Below are 21,772 nucleotides of genomic sequence, written 5' to 3'. Positions count from 1 at the left end.
ATACTGTAATAAATGTGTGTTTCTCTAATTAACGCAGTCTCCTTGTTAAACCAGGATAATATATTTACTGTATTTTGACTGGAAGGAACCACTGATGATGATCTATAACAGCGAGTAGCTTACAGACTATAAAGCAATAAAAACCAAGATGAAATCTCTTCTTTAAATGTTGTGTAATAGTGCTTCAAGATTAACAATAACAAACAAGAAAAAAAACAATAGTCTGTGGTATCCAGTGGTGCCACAAATACTTTAGATAAAAAATCACGCTCATGGACACGAAAAAAAAAGAGAAATTCGTATTTGAACACCAATCAATAGATTACATTTCGAGAGGTCACTTCAGGTTGCTTCCAGCTGCTGTCCTTGTCTGTAGGATTGTTTTTTGTTAGATTAGACTTTGTTGAAATTTTGCTCGTTTTGTACCCTTAGCTTTTTGGATTGTTTCTAAGACCTTATTATAAGCAGTGTCTAAGAAGCACAGGAGAAAGAAGGAACCTAAGAAAGGCACAAGATAGTTGGCTGAAGTGAATGAGGTAGCTTGTTCATTAGCTAAATTTAGCTTTGGCTGCAGTACAGATGGGCTGGTATGAATGAAATCGCCTGCTGAGTCAAAGAAGGAGCTGGGCGTCTAGCTACAGCTTGAAATTTTTACGGCTTGCTGTGTTTTTTTGGAGATGGATTGTCTTTTGGAGCTTCCTGCAATTCTGCTTCTTTGTTTGGTGAAGGACATGGATGCTGTGCCACCACAATGCAGAAGCACAAAATCTTTCTGGCTGCACAGGGGTAACAACTGCAGGCCACAGCGGGATTTATTAAAGATCTCCATGGCTAGGTCTGAAAAAACAAAAACAGAAACTGATACTGTATGCTATGATGTTTTTGAGTGCTAGAATTATAATTGTGAATGCACTTAGAATAAATATACATTATTGCAATACTCATTCTCACCCAGAGTTTCGGTGACTGTTCGAGGCACCACCTCTTTCAGCACTTCACAATTAGTGTGAAGAGCAGGATTGCAGTTCATCTCTAGCAACCAGACCTACAAAGATATTATTACATACATATAACAGGAGAGAATAATGTATACTACTAATACAGTAAAGATATTATTTTATCTAAAAAAAATATATATATATATATATATACATGTAACATATTAAAAATAAAATGTTTTCATCACATTTTAGCCATTAGATGGCATCCTTTCTTCACTAGCCATGATTGTATTTTGTTTTTATAAAGTATATAAAATTTTATTTTATCCAATAAATATTAGATTGAAAATATCAACTGAAAGCACAGCCACACAGGTTCATGGCCTACCTGTAAAGATAGATGCTAATAATATAAATATTTTTCTACTTCCTGATTCGATAACCAGAACAAACCCAAATAGAAAGTGTGTGAAACTGTGGTTACTTCTTACACTTACTTCTTGATTAAGACTCCTATTGCACATATTTAAGTTAGCAACTGCATATAAGTACACTGTAAATTCAGCTCGAAAGCTACAGCTGTCAGAACACATCCACCAGCCACACAGGATCTCTGATAATCTGCATGTTAATGTTGCATGGTCCATTAGAGCTTTCACTTCTTTGGACACATGTTAAGGCTTTAGACAATGCTAATCTTACACTGGAAATAGGTTAGTACATATAGGCAGGTAACAATTTTAAAGAAATAAATGTGGCTCTGTTATGCTTTGAGCATTTTGCTGATAAGGTTTGGCTCAAACTTAAACCCTTAGAAAAGAAGTATCACCGCAAATATGTTCTTTTGACTGATTGTCCTATGAGTGCACATTCTCAATAAATATTAACTCTGGGTGAGAATGTTATAAATGTATGCTTGCAAGAATGGTCTCTTGCACAATGACTCCACCCACCCTATGCACAGGGTACAAGGACCACCCATGCACTGCTGGCGAATCCCTTATACACTGGTGGTATGAGAACTATGAAATATGGACATATTTGAACAAGTATTGGAAACTTGAAGGCAAAAAACTAATTAATGTGTTAACTTCTCCTGTTCCAGAGGCTTGTAGAATCAATGCACTAAAGATGTTATGGTGGCTTGTAATGGCCCACATGTTATATAGATTTTTCTTTCAAATTTGTCACTCAGATGTATAACCTTCTGTGAATGAACTCTGAAGTCTTTTTGCTTTTCATTTCTTTTCTTTGCACACATGCGAAGGCGTAAACATGCAGTGAGTGAGTATCTTTGGCCTAGGGACTACATGTTTACTACTGAAGGAACATGAGTTGCTTAGCAACTGCTTGGCATGGGTTAAATTTAAAATACACCAAAGGGTGGGACTGGGTTTGAGTGCACCATGATGTTTGAAACTTGTTCTGAAAGCTGGAACATAAACATATCACTTTTAATATTTAAACACTTGAAGTCCAGGGGCTCACACATTAGACATGAATTCATGGTTAATAAGTAAGAATCTAGGTAAAGTGCTTATATGACTTGATTAGTGGTAGTTAATTAGCACTTTGTTTAGTATTATATATTCTAATTATTAGAATTGGCTTCCAGTGGGCTCACCACCTGCAGGAGGGACCGTATGGGACGGTGCTGTGAGGATTGGGCAGCAGTCGAAGGCGGGGGCCTGCTTAGACTGCTGCCCCCGCGACCCGAATTACGGATAAGCGGGAGAAAATGAATGAATGAATGAATGAATGAATGAATTATTAGAATTGGTATAGTATTGGGTTCTTATTTAGTATATTCAGTAGGGGTGTAACCGGTACAGGTCTTTTAAAGCAATCCTTTTCACGTGCGGAGCATAATTACAATGTGAGTTCCTTCAGGAAAGTATTAAATGGTGGACCCGGAGTTTGTTTAGTCTGCGCCTCGCACTTTGAGTACATTATTATTATTTTTATTATTATTATTATCATTATTAATATTAATAATGATAATAATAAACTTAAAAACATACACAACAAAGCCAGGGGTATAAAAAAGAGATTAGAGTTAGCACAATGTCTTGGCTACTCACTATGTACTGGAAATACGATTTGTTTTGCTCATGCATTAAAACGCTAAGATTCCATAGCGCTAGCATTAGCCGCTAACCAGTAAGTGGCTAGCGGCTAATGCTAGCGCTATGGAATCTTAGCGTGTTAATGCATGAGCAAAACGCTAAGATTCCATAGCGCTAGCATTAGCCGCTAACCAGTACCAGTAAGTGGCTAGCGGCTAACGTTAGCGCTATGGATTCTTCAGGTTTTTTATGTCCAGCTTCAAGGGTTTTTCTAAAAACGAGAAAATCCTGACAATTCCATATATCGAAGGAGTGAATGAATGAAGGATTGAAGGAACGAAGACATTTGTTAAAGTATACTGAAATAAGTAGAACAGTTAAATAGATCATATCTTTAGAAAATCAAATAATAAATAATGTAAATAAATTTATATACACATCTGTATTACCCAAATCGTGTCTACCAAATGTAAACTATTGAATTACATTTTCCCATTTATTTAGTATTATTTAATTATTAAAATTTGTGCCAAATTAATGTAATTTAAAAAAAGGTTTATGTCAACTTTTGATGTTCGCAAATAATTAATAATAAACTGCAATAATTAAAAATGATAAAGCAATTTTAGGTTTTCATATCTTCCCCCTAACATACCGAAATTGAACCAAACTGTGACAAAATCCGAGGTAGGTATCGAACAGTGAATTATGTGTACAATTAAACCCTCAGTCAATTAAACATTCAGTCAATTAAACATTCAGTCATTTTATATTAACACATATCCATATGACATAGCATATAAACATATAAGACTAGTCATTCACTTAGCACAGAAAACTGTGTCCTATAAAGTGTGTGTGTGTGTGTGTGTGTGTGTGTGTGGTAGTAGTAGTAGTAGCTGGTGCACTGCTTTAGTGGAAGATCTAGTGAATGCTGCCATTTTATGTTTTTGGGAGTACTAATGTACTAGGTTATTTACAGATGCTGTAGTAGTGCAAAAATATTATCTCACCTTAAAGTCGTCATCAATTAAAAAGTCGCAGCCAATCAGATCGAAATAGCCCAGTTTACACTCCAGCTTTGATTTGACAGCCAGAAAGCAGTGAGCTATGATCTGCTGCATTCTCCTCTGTAAAACACAACACATATGTATGTGTATACATGTTTGTCTTTCAACACTTTTATTACTCATAAAACATTATAATCGATTGAAAGCCCTAATATATATATATATATATATATATATATATATATATATATATATATATATATATATATATATATATATATATATAGGGCTTTCAATCGATTATAATGTTTTATGAGTTATTGCAACTAAATCGCACATTATTATCTGTTCTAAATGTAACAAAAAATTGTAATATCAGTCTGCAACAGAACAATTTTAAAAAGTATGTATATATAAGAAAAAGAAAACAGATTCCAATATGCAGGATTTTTGCTTAGATGCAGTGTTATTCAAGTCTTACTCTTACCTAAGATTAAATAGTCTAGTCATTTCTCATGTGTTAATGATTGACCTTATGTTTCCTTGAGTAAACAGCAGACACATTACACTAGTCTAAGTTTAAGAAATACACTATGCAAACAAAAGTTTGTGGACACCTGACAATGTTGTGCTTTTTGAACATCCTATTCCACATTAAGTTCCTATTTGTTTTTTTAATAACCTCTGCTTTTCTCGAATAAGGCTTCAAGAGTGTTAGTAAAGTCAAGTATTGATGTAGTGTGAGGAGGTCTGGCATGCAGTCAATGTTCCATTTTATCCTTAAGGTGTTCGATAGGGCTGAGATCAAATCTCTGTAGATGGCCACTCAAGATCTTTCACTCAACCTATGAAAGCATTATCTTTAGCTAAGCTTGTTTTGTGCACAGGGGCATTATCATGGGTTTGGGTCTCCTAGAACAAGTGAAGGGAAAATGTAGTGCTAGAACATCCAAAGACATCCTGTACAGTTGAGTGCGTCTAACTTCGTGCTTAAAAATAGAATGCATATAGTAAACCTTAATTTGTGAATTTTGGGTGTAATCATGGTAATTTCGTTACTACGATGACAGGAAAGACTTATTCATGTTACACCAAACTAAAAGAACGCACTGTAAAAACACTCAAAGCCCAGTCTCTTGGCAGACCCTTCAGCAGCACGAACTTCTCGTTAATGTAGGTGTTGAAGTGTTCCATGGACCAGACTGTCTCCTCCTTCAGCATGCTGTACAGAGGATTCTTTTTCTGCATATACTGTGTTAAAAATCATAGATAGTGATGTGATCAGAACTGGGAACAGAGTGCATTTTCCAACTTTTTGTGTCTGTGCAAACTTGATTAACATTATGTTATGTGAATAAATGAGAGCTCACTTGATTGGTCAGGTGTGCGGTGAGGTTGTTGGACTTTGGGTCATAAAGGTCACAGGTCAGCCGAACATAACCATGACGAAAGAACACCATGTATGGTGTGGTGCAGGCAATAAGAAAGTACGATCTTACGTCAAATTTTTTGCCCTTTAAGAGCAAAGGGTTCTGGATGTACCTTCATAGATGCAAAACATTTTTTGTGTAAATACATATAAAAAAAAAAAAAAACACTGTAGTTACTATAGTTTTAGAGCTGCAATACACACCGCTGAGCTATCATTGCTTGTGATCTACATAAAGGTATCTTCTTGTTTGTATGGCTGTCTGCTAACATCTGCATCTTGCCTTTAAAGGCTGCAATATCCTCCGGCGTGTGCAGAAGGAAAATGCCTCGACCCTGGTTCAGTCCAGTCGGTTTACAGATCCAGATGTGGCCTTTGTCAGCATATAATCCTGGATAAGGAACACAGTATGATTTGTTTCATGCAGAAACCTTGGCTCTTTGTGGGCCTTATTTGTGTTAACAAATTCACCTGACATTAAAATTATTTTTTTAATTTAAACATCTAATTTCTTCCTGATTGTTATTGTTTCAGTTCTAGATGCTAATGTGATTAATATTGTATATATGTGTCATGCTTCGCAAAACCAATTGTATGATATTGTCACAGAATGCTTGAAATATTTTGATAATATCTCTAATTATAAGTGAACTATTAATTAAAACAAACGTTAGTCATTCGAAAGATTCTTTTGTACACAGATGTTAGTGTGGACAGAGACTAGTTGAGTTAAGAGAAAAGATATAGTAGAATTTCTTTTCACCATGGTAAGAGTTTTCCTAAGATGCAACACATTTTTTTTAAGGTTCAATCACTGATCACAGTTACAGTATACCGTCTGTCTGGGAAAAGAAGGCTTCCCTCTCGTCTTTCACATCCATACGGAATGTGTCTGGAATGAACTCACACATCTTCAGTCTCCTACAAGAAAATAATGCACTACATTTCATTTCATTACATTTTAATAATGCAGGACTACTGACAATAGCAAATTGGCAAGCATGTAACACTTTTGTTCTATGCATACAGTATATACAGTTTGTAACATACAGTATACACATATTTAAAGATTTTTGTTATTTGTATCTACACTGTTAAATATTGATTGTAGAATTAAATTGTACAGTAAAGAACAGTAATATAAAAAAAAAATGCATAATCCACTATATTTGCTTATTTAGCTGATATATTTTCAAGCGATGCAGGATACTAAGCTGTTTGATTGTATTGCACTATACCCAAAAATTGAGGTTTGTCTCAAAGCCTTAACCACCAAGCCACAACAACTACGTTACATTGATTCAATGCAATGCAATACAAGGTTAGATTGTTTCAATGTGATTGAATCAGTACATCCTAGTTGTGCTAGTTTTGGTGGCCCAGTGGTTATGGATTTGAGTTACAGTTAGTATATCATCTGTTTAAGTCCCAGCACCGACAAACGCTATGACTGGGTCTTTAAACAAGACCCTTTACCCTTAATTTCAGTGTGTCCTGCAGTAAATGTAAGTTGTTATCTTAAAAAGCATCAAGCAAAGGAATGAATGTACTGGATTATGTGTCATGTTATATCAGGTATGATGTTAGAGTCCAGTACATGTTACCTGTTGTTTATTGTCAAATCTGTATGGTACTTTATCGGCAACCAATTACTGTCAAATGTACAGTCAAATTACCAACTATCTTTTTCTACAATTTGGACAGTGGTTCTGCATTAATATTATAACATAGACAAAACCAACCTTTGCCCTTTTCCATGGTTGATCTTGCAGCTGACCCTCTCATATTCTCTGAGACTGTTCAGAAGTCCTATTTTAGTGGTCAGGACCCTGTTGTTTGGAATCTGGTACACCAATTGCTCTCCTTTGAAGAAAAAGACAAATGTTAAAAAAAAAAATACCTAACTGCCAACTGAAACAAGTTAGTGGGTGACATGAAAGTGCATCATTTTTCTGTTTTCACCTTCTCTGAATTGGTAGTAGGTGCGTGAAGATTTTAGTTCGCTCCATTTCAGTCTGTAGTCCAGTCGGTTTTTGTCATAAATACGCTGCCAGCCTTTGCTCTCACAGTATGGAACAACACTAAATATCATATAAAGCATATATAAACACACATACACACAAACACACACACACACAAACACACACACACACACACACACACACACACACACACACACACACACACAAACACACACACGTATTATGGCAGGTAATATGATTTGTCCTGACACTTATTACAAGTTTGACCATCTATAGTGTCTGTAGTCATAAATTTTAGCTGTGCTTTTCTATTATATAACCTCAGTTATCAGCTGTAGCTTTTGATGGGGAAAGATCTGTCGATATTAATACCAACATATTAATAAAAACAAAATTAAGAGGCTATCGGCAAAATTTGCAGCCAGACACAACATTAATAATTAATCGAAGGACCTGAAAATTGGCCAAAACAATTTTGGAATTGTAAAAAAGGGAGGCAATTTTTCATTCAGGCTCAGCTTACTCACTCACTCACTCACTCACATGGAGGACCCATTTCCTCCCCCGAAATAGAAGAAGGGCCCAGGTCCCCGTGGATCTTCTTGGCTCTTGTCTCTGTTCCTCTGTAGATTGTGTACAGCTCGTTTCTGATGCTTAACATGAGCCCTCCTGTTCACACTCACACCCTGAGTGTGCTCCAGAATGCAAACTAAGTCTGTCCAGATGTACATAAGGAAGAAAGATAGCAAAAAGGTATTTTTTGTAAAGTTTCCCTAAATGAAGACTATATATATATATATATATATATCCCACTGCGTGATCAGTTAAACAACAAATCAAGTTGATTCATCACACAATTCAGATTGAGGAGATATTCTTCTGTTTGCACTTGCATTTATATTTGAAGTCTTTTTAAATAGGCCTACTTTTACAGAATGAGGACTTTTTAAAATTGGGTATGAAATTAAAATGGAGTTTCTAAATGGTGCAACCGAAAAATGTTTCCCCATCTTGTCACTGATTACAAAGTGTTCTGGGCTCTCTGGGTGGGAGGGTTAGTTCACTGTAACAGTAACAGAAGCAAATTAATTAATATCTGTAAGCTTAAGTATGAGAAAGATGGCACTTTCCTCCTATTGTGTTTTGCTATCATGCAATTATGCATGAGCAGATTCTTTACAGAATGTTAGCTTTCACCCTTTCTGGTTGAATAAAAGGTAAGACCACATTATGTAGAAAACAGTTTACATAAAAAAAAAAATACATTCAAGGAATATTATTATAGATTCCAGTCTGAAAAGCTACAAATATGGAAACAGACAAAAAAAAACTGGATGCTTTGTGTCTGTTATATTAATCAAAGTAATTTACTTTACCTGTTATAGTATGTTAGATGAGGAATGAAGGACAACTGTATCACCGGCCACTGATCAAGAAATGTGGTTCTTTATATCATGACTTCACAGTTACTTAATACGCAAAACAGACCTTTGTGTTTGATTTGAACAATTTTTACCTAACCCAGAGTTAGGAATGACATTCTGAAGCATTTTTCACTGGTGTTCACAAAGCAGATTTATTACACAGCTAGATATTGTAAGCTATATCTATTCAGCTTTTAATTTTTTCTAAAGCTGTCCTCATAGCAAATGTTCTCAGGTAAGACAATGCAAATCTCAGGAGACTAATTAACATTTGGCCTGGGCAAGCTGCAGTAATAACTACAGTAGAGCGACTTGAAATAATGACAGTGTTTCCCCTCTCCCCTTTACACGCACACATATACACACACCTGCTGCAGTGCCATCTGCCTGGATCGCCTGTTCTCTTTTAGTCCCCCGAGTGTCCTGTGTTCTCCCAAGAGACTTCTCCACCTTCGTCCTCTTGTGCTGTTTATCTTTGCCCACAGGCTCCAGTGTCACTGTCTTTCCCAGAACGGCTGGCAGGTGGCCCTGCTCTTCGTCCTCAGCCTCCCCCTGCTGTACTTCCGTGGCTTTTGAAGAGTATACGCAGACATGATCTTCACCCTGCAGTGCCTCACCAGTCTGAACAATCTCTACCCTGCTCCCAGCTGACATCACTATCAATATCACGGCCCACTGCTGACCTAGATTACTGAAGCAGAAAAAAGTATTTTCCACCCGGCTGTTATGAGGACCTGCCCACCTGCAGCTTGTGTGGATGTTGTGAGCAGAATATGCTGAATAAGTGCCAGTACCACTTGTTCTTCGGCTCTGCAATCTTACATCAAAACAACAATGATCAAATTTTCTCTTTAATATTTTTTTAAGTCAATGATAAAAATGAACATATAAAATGTAATGAACCTCAGTCATCTAGCAACTAAAATTACTAGTGATTTTTCTTTTTGAAATTGTGTGATTTATAATCAAAAATGATCTTGTAAATCATAATGGCAAATAGCTTTACATTTATAACAGGAAACAAGCATTTTAGGGGTATTTGACATGACATCATGTCCAATGTGAAGTCTACAGTTTTGCAGGCATTTTGCAACTTATCCAGAAAATATGACAAGGCTTGCTGCTTTTTACTGTCGTCTCAAACACAGAAAGCACTGAGGCAGCACAGTGAGGCTGCTGAACAAACCAAACAGAAGCAGTGTAAACAACTTACATGTTGCCTGGGAACTTGGTTTCCTGGTAACCGTCGTGCCATTGTGAATGGGATTATAGAACAATATAAGTGTGCTGAAGGAAATGATGGTTTATTCCCTCCTTAGCAACCTCCTAGGTTTAAACATACTAAGTATTAATTGTCAACGGTCACCAGTGCCATCAGTAATATGAGAATGAAGCGTCAATTATAACGGATTTGTGTGTTGAGGTGGGGGTTCAGTCTATTGTTGGCAATCAGGTGTAAAATAACAGTGGCCACAAAGCAACCAGATTCAGTGTCAGGTATTACCAAACACATTTCTCTTCTGTTATTTTTTCCAACGATGTTATTGGTTTTAAGTTGACGTGTCATCAGACAATAGGCTTATACTCTTAGAAATAATGTATCAAACTGTATATTTCCTTGTGTGCTGGGTGCTACCATTAATGTTACATCCTAGTGTACATTAATATTATCTTTGTAATTTAATAAACGGAACTGGCCCTCAAGGATCACTGATTTTTTCAAAACCTAAAATCTAATTAAAATTTTATTACATATGCCTTCTCATGGAAAATATACATATCAAAGGTGCGCATATACCCATGCAGCAACATCCCAGCGACAAGGAAAGGCACAGTATTCAGTAATAATGGTGGCACTATTTTTGACAGTGTATAGTGAGGTACAGTCAATTTGCAGGAGATTAAATCTGGCAACCATTAGAGGGAGGCCTCACAGGTTGCAAAAAAAGTCACATGAACAACACATGTTTCACATGCAGGACATACAGTTTTATGTTTTTCACACGTGGTTTCTCACACTCTTCATTTTATTTACATGTTCATTTTTTTCCCACGTAGGGCGTATGTTTAATTCATCGTGCAGTTTTCATATATGAGTAATTGCTTTTACATGCATTGACCAAATAATTTAACACAAAAAAAGTGGAATTCACTGTCACATACTACTTGTGGAAGAAAACTATGACCACATGTGAAACGTTTGTGATTTTACAAGGGTAATATACTATACCACACTACTCCAGAGTACTTCTTAGATCAATTATCTTCATAAAAAATAAACATTAAGCATCCAATGTTGCTTTGAAAAACTCTCTCCCAAATGTACTTAAACACTTTAAAGTGAAAGAGTTCTGATATTTATTTATGTCTGTAAAATCCAGTGATTTCCAGTGTTATTTTTGCTTAGAGTGTGTGTGTGTGTGTGTGTGTGTGTGTGTGTGTGTGTGTGTGTGTGTGTGTGTGTGTGTGTGTGTGTGTACGTAAATATATAGTATATATATCGAGTCAAACCTTTTGTAAGTCAAACAAAAAAATCTCAAGCAGTGAAAAGTGCATTTATTTTTTTATTTTTTTATTTTTTTATTATTTTATGATTAACTAATGCCTGGAAAGACAGCATTAAAAAATGTGTCAGCACGCCTTAACCATCCTGGGACAGCCTGCTTCACTTTGTCATTAAGGAACCACAATGACTGGGATCGTCACTGACAGATGTACTTCAATCTTTGAAACGTTTACACAATTTAACTGTCTTACTGAGGCTGAGCGTCTCATCACCGTGCTATGCTTGAAGTCTTCTGTAGATATCCATGATTTTTATGCCTTTATTTGCAAGAAACTTCTTTGCCACACGCTGTTCCAGGCACGCACTAACATTGTTGTCTGCCATCTTGATTAACAGTCTCTGGACTGGTCCATGACATGCATGCCACCAATCAGTGATAGGACACACTAGCCACTTACTACTGAGTGTAGTAACAACAGCTAGCATTCATTTTTTTACCTGTAAAATTTCCAGTTTGATTTGAATTCCTGATCAGATGTAATCAGATTGCTCTTGTTCTATAAATAATGCACTGTTCTATTGTGACCTGGTAGCAAATATTTCCTGGCTCAGTACTGGGTCACGACCTGGGGCTTGGGACCCTTGAATTAATGTGAATAGCTGAATAATATGGCAGGGTTTAAATGACTAAAGCATTTGCATTTCACATTGATAAAAAAAAAAAAAAAAAAAAAAAAAAAAAGCAGTGATCACTGTAACAGTAAAAAAAATTCTAACCAACCTTTATACATTTGTTAACAAAATCAAGCTACCTGTATCAACGGCTGGTTTTTTTTTATGTGCTCTTCCAAGTCATTACAAAATTCTAAGCATTTTTTTAGGCATCTGAAAAATGATTTACACTCCAGTTTTAGGCCATCTGCCTGTCAGCGTACAATCCGGTAATTATTGCTCCGCATAACAGTTGACTCAAAATGACACACCCAGAACCAACTGACAGTTACGGTAATCCATTCTCTAGCCTCCCTTTCAGCCCGAACACACCCTCACCTGCATTAGTGTTTTTAATAGGTGACGTAGTTTGCAAAAGTATCTGTAGGATGAGTTGAATGATGTAGCACGTGTAGTATGTTCTTTAATTGTATTTAGTGTTCTGGTGAGTATTTAAGGTGCTTATAAAAGTATTCCACAATCCAAAAAAATTCTTGTTTTAGATTTTAGAGTAAACCTGTGGTTTTGTTTTGTTATTTATCATTGATTGAATTGTAAAGTCTTCTGACAGAATCTTCATTCTGCTTTACCTCAAATCACTTTTATGTCCCAGCTGAGAAATGATACCTGGTGTGTGTGTGTGTGTGTGTGTGTGTGTGTGTGTGTGTGTGTGTGTCTTACACAAAAAGAAGGTGTGCATAAAGAACAGGCTTGTTTTACAGCCTTGTATCCTGGCCTACCATCTGTTTTGTGTGTGTATGTAAGAGCGAAAGAGATGGAGGTGGTGGGGGTGTGGTGGGGGGACGGGGGTGCGGGGGTTGGAGGATGGATCTAGATTATGCAAATTTCTTGAAAATTATTTACCTGGCCCTCATATATCAGGAAGTAAACAGACTATATGTGTGTGGTGAACTGGGGCCTTATTGTCTTGTTTAGTTGTTTTTGTTCTCTTTTTGAGGAAGAATGGAGAATTGGAAGAGATTAACCTTGATTATTTTGGCTTTTATTATTATTTTATTTTATTATTGTGTGTGACTTTCCAAGACTGAACCTCTATCTCCCACTTATTAGCGATTTTCAATTTAAAGAAAAATAATTTATATAACTATTATTACCTTTTATACCTATTCTGGAGTGAAAAAATACAAATCCTTCCTAAATCACATAGACAAGCAAGTAAGAAGTATAAGTAAGACATTATAAGGCTTTAGACAGACTGTACCATAACGTTATAGAGAATATGCTGCACCCTTTATTCCACCAAAAAAACTCTTTTAAACAAACCAGGGAGTTCCCTCAGTGAGTGAGTACATAATCTCTATCCAGGTATGTCACAACCGTCTTTTTTATTTTTATTTATTTATTTTTTTATGCAACTTACATGCCAAACTAAATGACTTCCTCCATTTAATTTGCAGTTATAGTTTGACCTCACCCAGTGAAGTGAGGAATCTCGTTGGACGGCACTGAGCGTGCACAGACCAGCGCTGGATTCCTCCATGGCTGCCTGCAGTGATATCACTAAGTAGTACAGCACTGTGCTTCAGGTTTATATTAAATAAACACAACAAACGCTATAACCCTTTAAAATAGTCTCTTAAAACAGATAAAAACATAATGTTATATTACATTGCTACCATTCATTATTCATATTGTATTATATTTTAGGTCTAAACTAAATCATTGTTAAAATATCTGTGATATTTCCGGTTCCTTGGTAACTGCATTATTCTTCATTCTTATTTTTGAAGTGCATGATCATTCATTTCAATCCATAAAACTATGCTACATATATAATACTGTTCACAGGTGAAAGAAAAAGAGTTATTGAGTTGATTTGTAGTAGTTTCATGAAATCTTTCTAAAAGATAGGACACAATAATTCTTAAAATTGATTGAAAATTATTTATTGTAAATTTGCTTCTGGAGAACACCACTCCATTATTTTACTCATAATAATGCATCTGCTTTGATAAATGTTATTTCATGGCTTATATAAGCATTCAAATACTAATTCTAATATCAAGGGATACTTAAAGATTAATGCTTGGATATACAATATATTAAAAACCTCACATGCACCTGTGTGAGCGTGTATGTGATAGGAAATGGAGCTCCAGATGCCCTTGCGTCTGTGTCAGATAGATGCACCATTGGCTGTGTGGTTGGAGGATAAACACAATGAGCTTTTTGGCAGAGCGGGAGAGCTCACGGGTTAATTGATGTTCTTAAAAAGGGAGCTCTGTTCACATGTAACCAGATCTGTTCTCCGCTAGAGCCAGACATTCCGCTCTGAACACAAAGAGCAGGTGAATGGCAGAGACAGGCCAAGATTTACTCACATCTTTTAACATATATCTTACCTGAACACACGTCATTTTAACTCGAGAGGAACTAAAAAAATGCTGCAGACATGCTCATCTTTTTTTTTCATGTACTTTATTTGACTTCTTTAAAGCACAATACAAACCAAAATGAAACCAATGAAACCAGAAATTGCAGAAAAGACAGTCATTTCGATTTGTATAGAAAGTAGTTAACAACTAAGTAGTCAAGTTCGAATTCGGTTTCTATGACAATACTATGAGAATCTGCTGCTGAGTTTTGCTACAACATCCTTAATATTCATATTCAAAAGCTGCACACTGTAATTTTACTGTGAAAAGTACATCACACATTGCATTGCACTCTCAACACATATATGAACACACGATGATGGATGACAAACATGACTCGCAGCTCTCTCGAAGATGAGGAGAAACTCTGACTCATGACACATGGAAGAGCATTGTAAATGGCATCAATCTTCCAGTGTTGGTTCATTGTTCCTCATACAGATTAAAGTTCTATTTTAAAGGCATGACTAAACTGGGAAAATAATGATTAAGAGCATTCTGTTAGTGATTCTTATTACTTGCATGACAATAATATATTAATAATAAAAAGAAGATATTGTTCGATTAGCAAAAATAAAAATAACATCCTCGGAGCATCTTTTCATTCTTCATTTCATCTGGACGCTAATGCCATGCAATGGACGGCATTACCAGACAGTATTAGACACAAATAATTAGATCTAACCATGTCTGGTAAGACGCCAATCAGCAGGCTATTGAAAGATATATCGGAAACCAGGCATGAATTTTGTTGTATTCAAAAGAAAAATATAGATAAAATCCAATGTGGGCTGTGACTGGGGAGAATACAACCATCAGTCATTGTAAGCCAAATTATACTTATGATGAAGTTTGAAAGAACAAAGGAAAAAACAGGAGAACAAACGAAGAGAATAAACCTAAACTACTGCCTCTTTATAAAGGTGAACGACGTGACGTGTAACGTACACTTATAAAAAAATAAAAAATAAAAGGTCACGAATAACAAACATGACTCAGCTTCATGCATGTGTGACACATAAATGAAAAAACTTCCCCAGATGGGCAAATATGGGCGTGGTTTAATATTTGAGTCTTCCACCTTAACCAAACAGTATGTTGGAAAAGACTGTGTTAGATATTGTATGTGTGTAGTTTCTGTTTTTTCTTTTATAATATATATATATATATATATATATATATATATATATATATATATATTAAAGCTATCAAGCTATCAAAGCTATCAAGCTTTAATATTATTAAGCATTTAAGCATTTAAACAGTTTATATATATATATATATATATATATATATATATATATATATATATATATATATATATATATATATATATATATATATATATATATATATATATATATGTACATATTAATTCCAACGTTCTGACTTAGTCAGATTTACGTTGTTACTTTCCCAGAATTTTATCTCTTTGTTAAGATGTGTTCACTACCATACAACACATATATGTCTATACTATCAGACATCAAGAAGATTGGAAAAGGAGAAGCTGAATCTAAGGTGTCAGTAACTCTATTTTTATCATGTTCAGGTGAGCTCATGTGTCAGTTGCAGGATGTGCCACGCAGGTAAAACAAGCTTGTCCAATCAGAGCTCTGGTGCCACCACAAAAGCCACCCAGAACCCAGGGGGAGGGGATGAGGAAACGGCTTTCAGCACGGCTGGTTTAACAGCCAACGGACCAGTATTCTTTAACTAAAGCTGGGTGGGGTTTAGCAGACGGAAAAAAGAAGGATGGGGAAGTGAATCAAACAAAGTCTAGCAGTGTGGACTCTCCCTCTCTCCCCCCTCCTTCCCCCAGTTTACCCCCCACCCCCCCACCCACAAGTTCTCTCTGTTCTGATTTTATCATTTTCCTAACTGAACATAAAAAAAAAATGCCACTCATCCAGGTACATGGAATATTACGACATACACTTTTCCTAGTCTGGCCTTGCAGGTTTAACCTTCAACGTATTAAAGAGCACTAAAAATGTGCAATGCTACAAATCCAGTTCTAGAATTTTCTTTCATTATCTCAAAGGCAACACAGAAAAGGTTTTACTCAGAAAATCTTCCTTGAATTATTATTGTCTACACTTTACATGGAAGCACTTAGAATCACAACCGCTAGAATTCCTGAAAAACCTGTGTGTGTATTGCCAACATATAAAAAAAACACCTGCTCTTAACTGCATTTTAATGCTAACTGTTGAAATAAAGTGCTATGATACATCATGTGGGCATTGAGCAGACAGCACAGTCACAAATGGTGGTGTTTTAAATGCCTGACTAGCAACTGTCCAAACCATTTTTAAACACAACAGGCATAAAAACAGATGAGATCTAAAAATGTGGGAATTAAAAAATGTATAACGTTCATTAACATGCTAAGTACGTTACCTATGATAACATGGTGAGAGGATCCTTTGCAGTCATTGAGTCACCCAACAAACATCGTTACCAGACAGTGTTAGAAAACAGATACACAGTCCAGCACTGTCCGGTAAGATGGGTGCTAAGTGCCATGGGTCAGCCTGATAGAACTCACAAAAAATATCACAATGCTTTGGTGTTAGCTGTGGCTTCTTCTGGAGACAGCAGAGAGCCCTCATCATCATTACCAGGCAGTATTAGAGAGAGTGATGATATCCAATGCTGCCTCGTAAGATGGCGAAGACCATCCAAATGAATGCTTGGAATAATAAAATGGAGGAGAAGTGCAAAGGGTAAAGGAATCTTCTAAAGACAATATGCATAAAAGTCTAAATAGTTCTCCTGATGCCATTCATAACCATTTGTGTTTGGAAAAGCCTGCTGTGTTTGTTGCCCTGGTATTGCATCAGATCTGATAGTAACCATCATAAACGAGTAAAAATGCAGCTCTGATGAGCTAAGCCTGATAACACATACAGAGTAAACCTGCTGCCCTGAGGCACTGCAGAGGCATAGAGGAGGATATATGGCAACAAAAAAACGGCTGGCTATAAAAACAGGTAGAGCTGGAATTGGACATTGAAGTTGACTAGTTTGTTCTTTGTGCTAAAGCCACACAACTGAAGCAGAGAGTGGGCCACTGAGACAGTTAATAATTGTTCAAACCTGTTCCGACGGGTCTGATTCGGCACAGAAAGGAAACGGCGCAAACTTTCAATAGAACTCTGAGTAGAAATGTTTAGAATGCAGCAAGCTACACTTTGATCAGACAAAGGCCTTCAGTGGGTGTTGCTTCACTGTCTGGGGGAAACAAAAGACATTTCTGACACCATAGCTATATGATGAAAATGAAATGTACCCTGTTTTCTGATTTTCTTAGCAAGTATAGGGCAAAATAGAGCTGCTGGCTGTTGGAAAAGTCTAGGGCTAACCCAAGGCTAGGCTTTTTATTTCACTGTGTGCAGTGACAACAGCGTGGAGGAATGCTGTACCCAACAGACCTGTGGCCAAGTTCTGTGTGTGGAAGGTCATTTCACACACACCTTGCGTTTACTGAATAACATCTGAAGTTTAAAGCCATGCACGCTATAGCTGATCTTTAAAGTATAATACAAGTTTGTGAGGAAATATACTAAGAAAAGCTACATTTGCAGTGTTCTATAATATGAAAATTCATATTCAACTTTTTTCCCCAATAAGGCTTTATAATTTATTACAGTGGTCTTCATAAGAACTTAAATAGCTTTAATAATTACTAAAAAGTTGGTCGTGTAGACAGAAAGAAAAATAAAGCAAGATTTAAAAAAAAAAGAAGCAGCAAGATTTCAAATGAGGTGAGAGAATGAGACTGCAAGCTAAAGAGGTGAATAGCAGAGAGAGAAAAAAGCATGTACACGAGGGAGAGCAGAGAAAATAAGAGCAAGAGAGAGAGAGAGAACCTGTAACCTTACCGTCATGAAAGGGACTCAGGTAAAGAATGTGACAAAAAAGGGAGTAGGGGGGACAGAAAGAAAAAAAAAATCTCAAATTTCTACTAAGCGCCTGAGAAGGCTCCGGCTTCCTCTCGCTCAGTCAGGACCCATGAAATGAAAACCCCAAGCAGACCTGCTCTCCCAGACTGCAGCCTCTATTTAGTTAATCATCAGCATTATAAACCAGTGCTGCAGGCCTTCTGAGAAAGAAAGAAAGAGGGAGAGAGGGAGAAAGTGTGAGAAACTAAATAAGAATAAGCATTAAAAGACAGCAGAGTGAGGTAAACAACATGATATCTTTACACTGAGCTTTACACTAAACTTTCAGCAAAGTATTTTCTCATTGATTCGGAGAAGGTGGTTGAGTTGCCGTCAGGTGCAGCTTGAACATTTTCCCACTGCTCACACGTGTGAAGTGTGATCGGGTATCTCCTGACTGGAATGTGACTCCACAGTCAAACAAACAAGGTGAAGAGTAAACCAGACTGAACCTTAATCAATAATTTGTGTCTACGTGTAGAACGAAAACACCAATGCCTACTTAAAGGTGTAACAGTGACATCTCTAATTGTGCTTTAACTTTTAATGACTGTATTGTTTTAATATTTCTTTTTTCAATTTCTTTCTAAAGCTTTTCATTGCAATGAAACACTATTTAATTAACGTTTAACTTCATCCTACTATGTCTTGCATTCTCTAAAGAGTGTGATTTTTGAATGAGTCATCTGTTAGGACATCTGTTTGTTTTGAATATCATCTCACTTTCTGTCTGGCAGGAGGAAAAGGTGTGAAGTATTTGCATGAAATAAAACTGATAATCAAGATTTGTTAGATTAAATGTGGAATCTATCTAAAAACAGGAAGTAACAATCTCAAAATGTATGTGATCTTTGGTTTATAATTACTTATAATTTTGAAACAATAAAAAATAAATGAAATATATAATGTTCCAAATTCTGTTAAAACCAAATAATTATCGAAAAGCATTCAATATGGCTGACTGAACCCTCAGCAGGATAAAGTATTCCACAAATGAATTTAAAATGAACTGAAACAGGCTGCCTAGTCACACAGATTAAAATGGCTGTCCTTAAGCAAACAAAGCCAGTGTGCCGAAGCTCTCTGACCTCTCACCTGTGCATGGTAATTAACACTCCATTTTCCTCATCCTCCCCTCATAAAGGAACAAACACACTCACACATGCATGTTGCTGCCCAGTTCGGCATTTTCTTTGCACGCTGCATTTAGTATAATCTTAATTAAATCATCATTATGTTTTATAACTTTCTCCTTAAACGTGGTGTTACCTGCCTGTATTTAAGCACTTGGAAGCAGGATTCTGATGAAAAGAAAAATTCCTAGGTTATAAAACTAAGTCAAATGACTCATTCAGATGAAAGAATGAAACCGAGTCATATTCCTCCTCCCACCAATCAAAATCCTCCACCTCACTATGCATCCATTGTGCTGCCCAGCCGACATTTTCTCTCTGCTCTAGACCACTGATCTGTCCGAATTGCCAGAAATATCCACAATATAACTAAAAGTTCTTCAACATTATGATAAACAGCTCAGAAATGCTACAAAAGTAACTACAACAAAGTTTAAATAAGAAAAACCTAAAATATCCAGAATCCAACTTCATATTAATGATTTCTTACTATGGCCTAGAATGTAAAAAAAAAAAAAAAAAAACACACACAGAAATTGTTGTTTTGTTACTTCTAAAATATGCCTGAAAGACAAGTAAGGGCAAGCCTAACTCCCAGCCATTAAAGTCTCAACAGAAAAGTCGACGAGAAAGCAAAGCTCGGATGCTCGCGATTAACATCTAACCAAACCTCAAACCAATTCTGATTTCGACAATGTTTTTGACTTTATAACATTTTTAGAATGAGGTGAAAGAAAGAGATATTGTTTTAAATCATCCTCATTTTACACAGCAGCCATTTTCCAATGGCTCTCGTGTAAATCATTGAACCCCTTATATACTGGTTAATGATTCCATGAGGTAATTTCAGATACGTTCCCATGTTCTACAGACATCTCAGCATTTTCTTTTAAAGGCATGTTATCAGGCAGTAGAAAGCAGCTAAAGCCCTCGCTTTATCCCCATTGACAAGTCTGGCGGTTTGCCTCTACCTGCCCAAACTGGTCTATCCAGTCAAGGAATGAGTGTTTGTGTCTATTGTGTTCTCTTTTTCTTTCCATTTAAAAAAGCTGGAATCTGATACAGATTATGATATGAACCTATTCAACCTAAGAAGTCCTCCCTTAGCAAGCTAACAACAATTCTTCTGTTTACTCTTTGTCTAAAGAAAACCCATCCTTTTAATACACTCAACCTCAACAGCATGAAAGTTATACTGCAGTCTAATGCAAAGCTTCGAGCAAGAACTACGGCTAGCATCGGGAACAAGAAAATAAATTTTTAAGTTAAAAGAAAGAAAAAAAGTTACCCAATTTTTCTTTAGGGTGGTCCGAGAACTCGAAACCAGTTGCCATTGTAAGTGTCGCCTCAGAAACTTGTCTTCCTCTTCTCTCCTCTTGTCGTTCGACGCCCTGTTCACCGAATGCAGGATGACTCGCTTTCAGGTAGAAGGAGACCATCTTGATTCGGGCACTGACTGCATCCTATGTAAAAGGCAGATGTATAGCTAGAGAAGGGTAAATAGCATCGGTGAAGCCTTTGTCCCTCGAAGATGTCAAAGTTGCTGGAGGCGATGTGACCTGTTTAAGTTCTTGAGAAGGGAGACTGAATTTGTAATTCGGCTTGGTTTACATATAGCAGCTTTCCCCACCCCCACAGGTGTAATTTTCACTCTGTGACCAATCCCCATTGGCTGTTGTTCTCACAGGTGTGTCTCTGACCCTGTCATTGGCCAATCCTGCCCTTTGAGGAGGAAGGCCTCCACCTGCCACAGCCCAAGGTGCTTTGCGAACGTTTATGACGTCAGTTACACTTTGCATGTGTGGCTCAGGTAGGATTTAGAAACCAGCTTCTGTGGTATAACGAGACTATTACATTCTAAATGAAACCCAAACCCAATGTCAAATAGAGTGGGGCTGTACATGTTTGCAGACACTTGTCCTTCTTTTTCCGCTCTTGGTGAGGTATCGAACACCTGCCCTTAACCCCGTTTTTGTTTAAGTATTCTCACACCCGACTCATACATGCGTAATCTATACCATGAAACTGACAGCAGGTAAACTGAAAAAACTGACACAAGTCTAGTCAGGAAACAGGGCTTATTATCTGGTGGGTGTAGATGGGCCTGGAGGCATCCCCTTTAATCCCTGTCTGCTGCAGGCCGCCAAACTGGGCTGCAACTCTTGTTGTAATTGTCTGGAATAGTTTGGGCAATGTGGATGAGGCTTTCATATTGATCTAATGTCTC

At 36.7% G+C, this 21,772-nt stretch overlaps 1 protein-coding gene across 2 annotated transcripts; it reads right to left on the bottom strand.

The window, feature by feature from the left end:
• Positions 1-247: 247 nt before the first annotated feature.
• Positions 248-21,113, bottom strand: ttll10 (tubulin tyrosine ligase-like family, member 10). Of its 2 annotated transcripts, XM_083569878.1 has the most exons (12): positions 20,834-21,113; positions 9,221-9,669; positions 7,972-8,143; positions 7,409-7,527; positions 7,189-7,309; positions 6,282-6,367; positions 5,651-5,837; positions 5,388-5,559; positions 5,128-5,268; positions 4,021-4,137; positions 952-1,045; positions 248-837 (listed from the first exon to the last, which is right to left on the bottom strand). In XM_083569878.1, the coding sequence occupies exons 2-12, from the start codon at positions 9,504-9,506 to the stop codon at positions 632-634; spliced, it is 1,701 nt and encodes a 566-aa protein (XP_083426004.1). In that variant the 5' UTR covers positions 9,507-9,669; positions 20,834-21,113; the 3' UTR covers positions 248-631. The 2 variants fall into 2 exon arrangements, with proteins under 2 accessions (XP_083426004.1, XP_083426005.1); XM_083569879.1 differs by lacking the exon at positions 4,021-4,137.
• Between the last annotated feature and the right edge of the window lie 659 nt (positions 21,114-21,772).

The sequence above is a fragment of the Silurus aristotelis genome (assembly GCF_946808225.1).
Source record: "Silurus aristotelis genome assembly, chromosome: 19".
NCBI classification, from domain to species: Eukaryota; Metazoa; Chordata; class Actinopteri; order Siluriformes; family Siluridae; genus Silurus; species Silurus aristotelis.
Note: the sequence above shows the minus strand (reverse complement) of the source record. Positions and strands in the feature narration are given on the sequence as shown.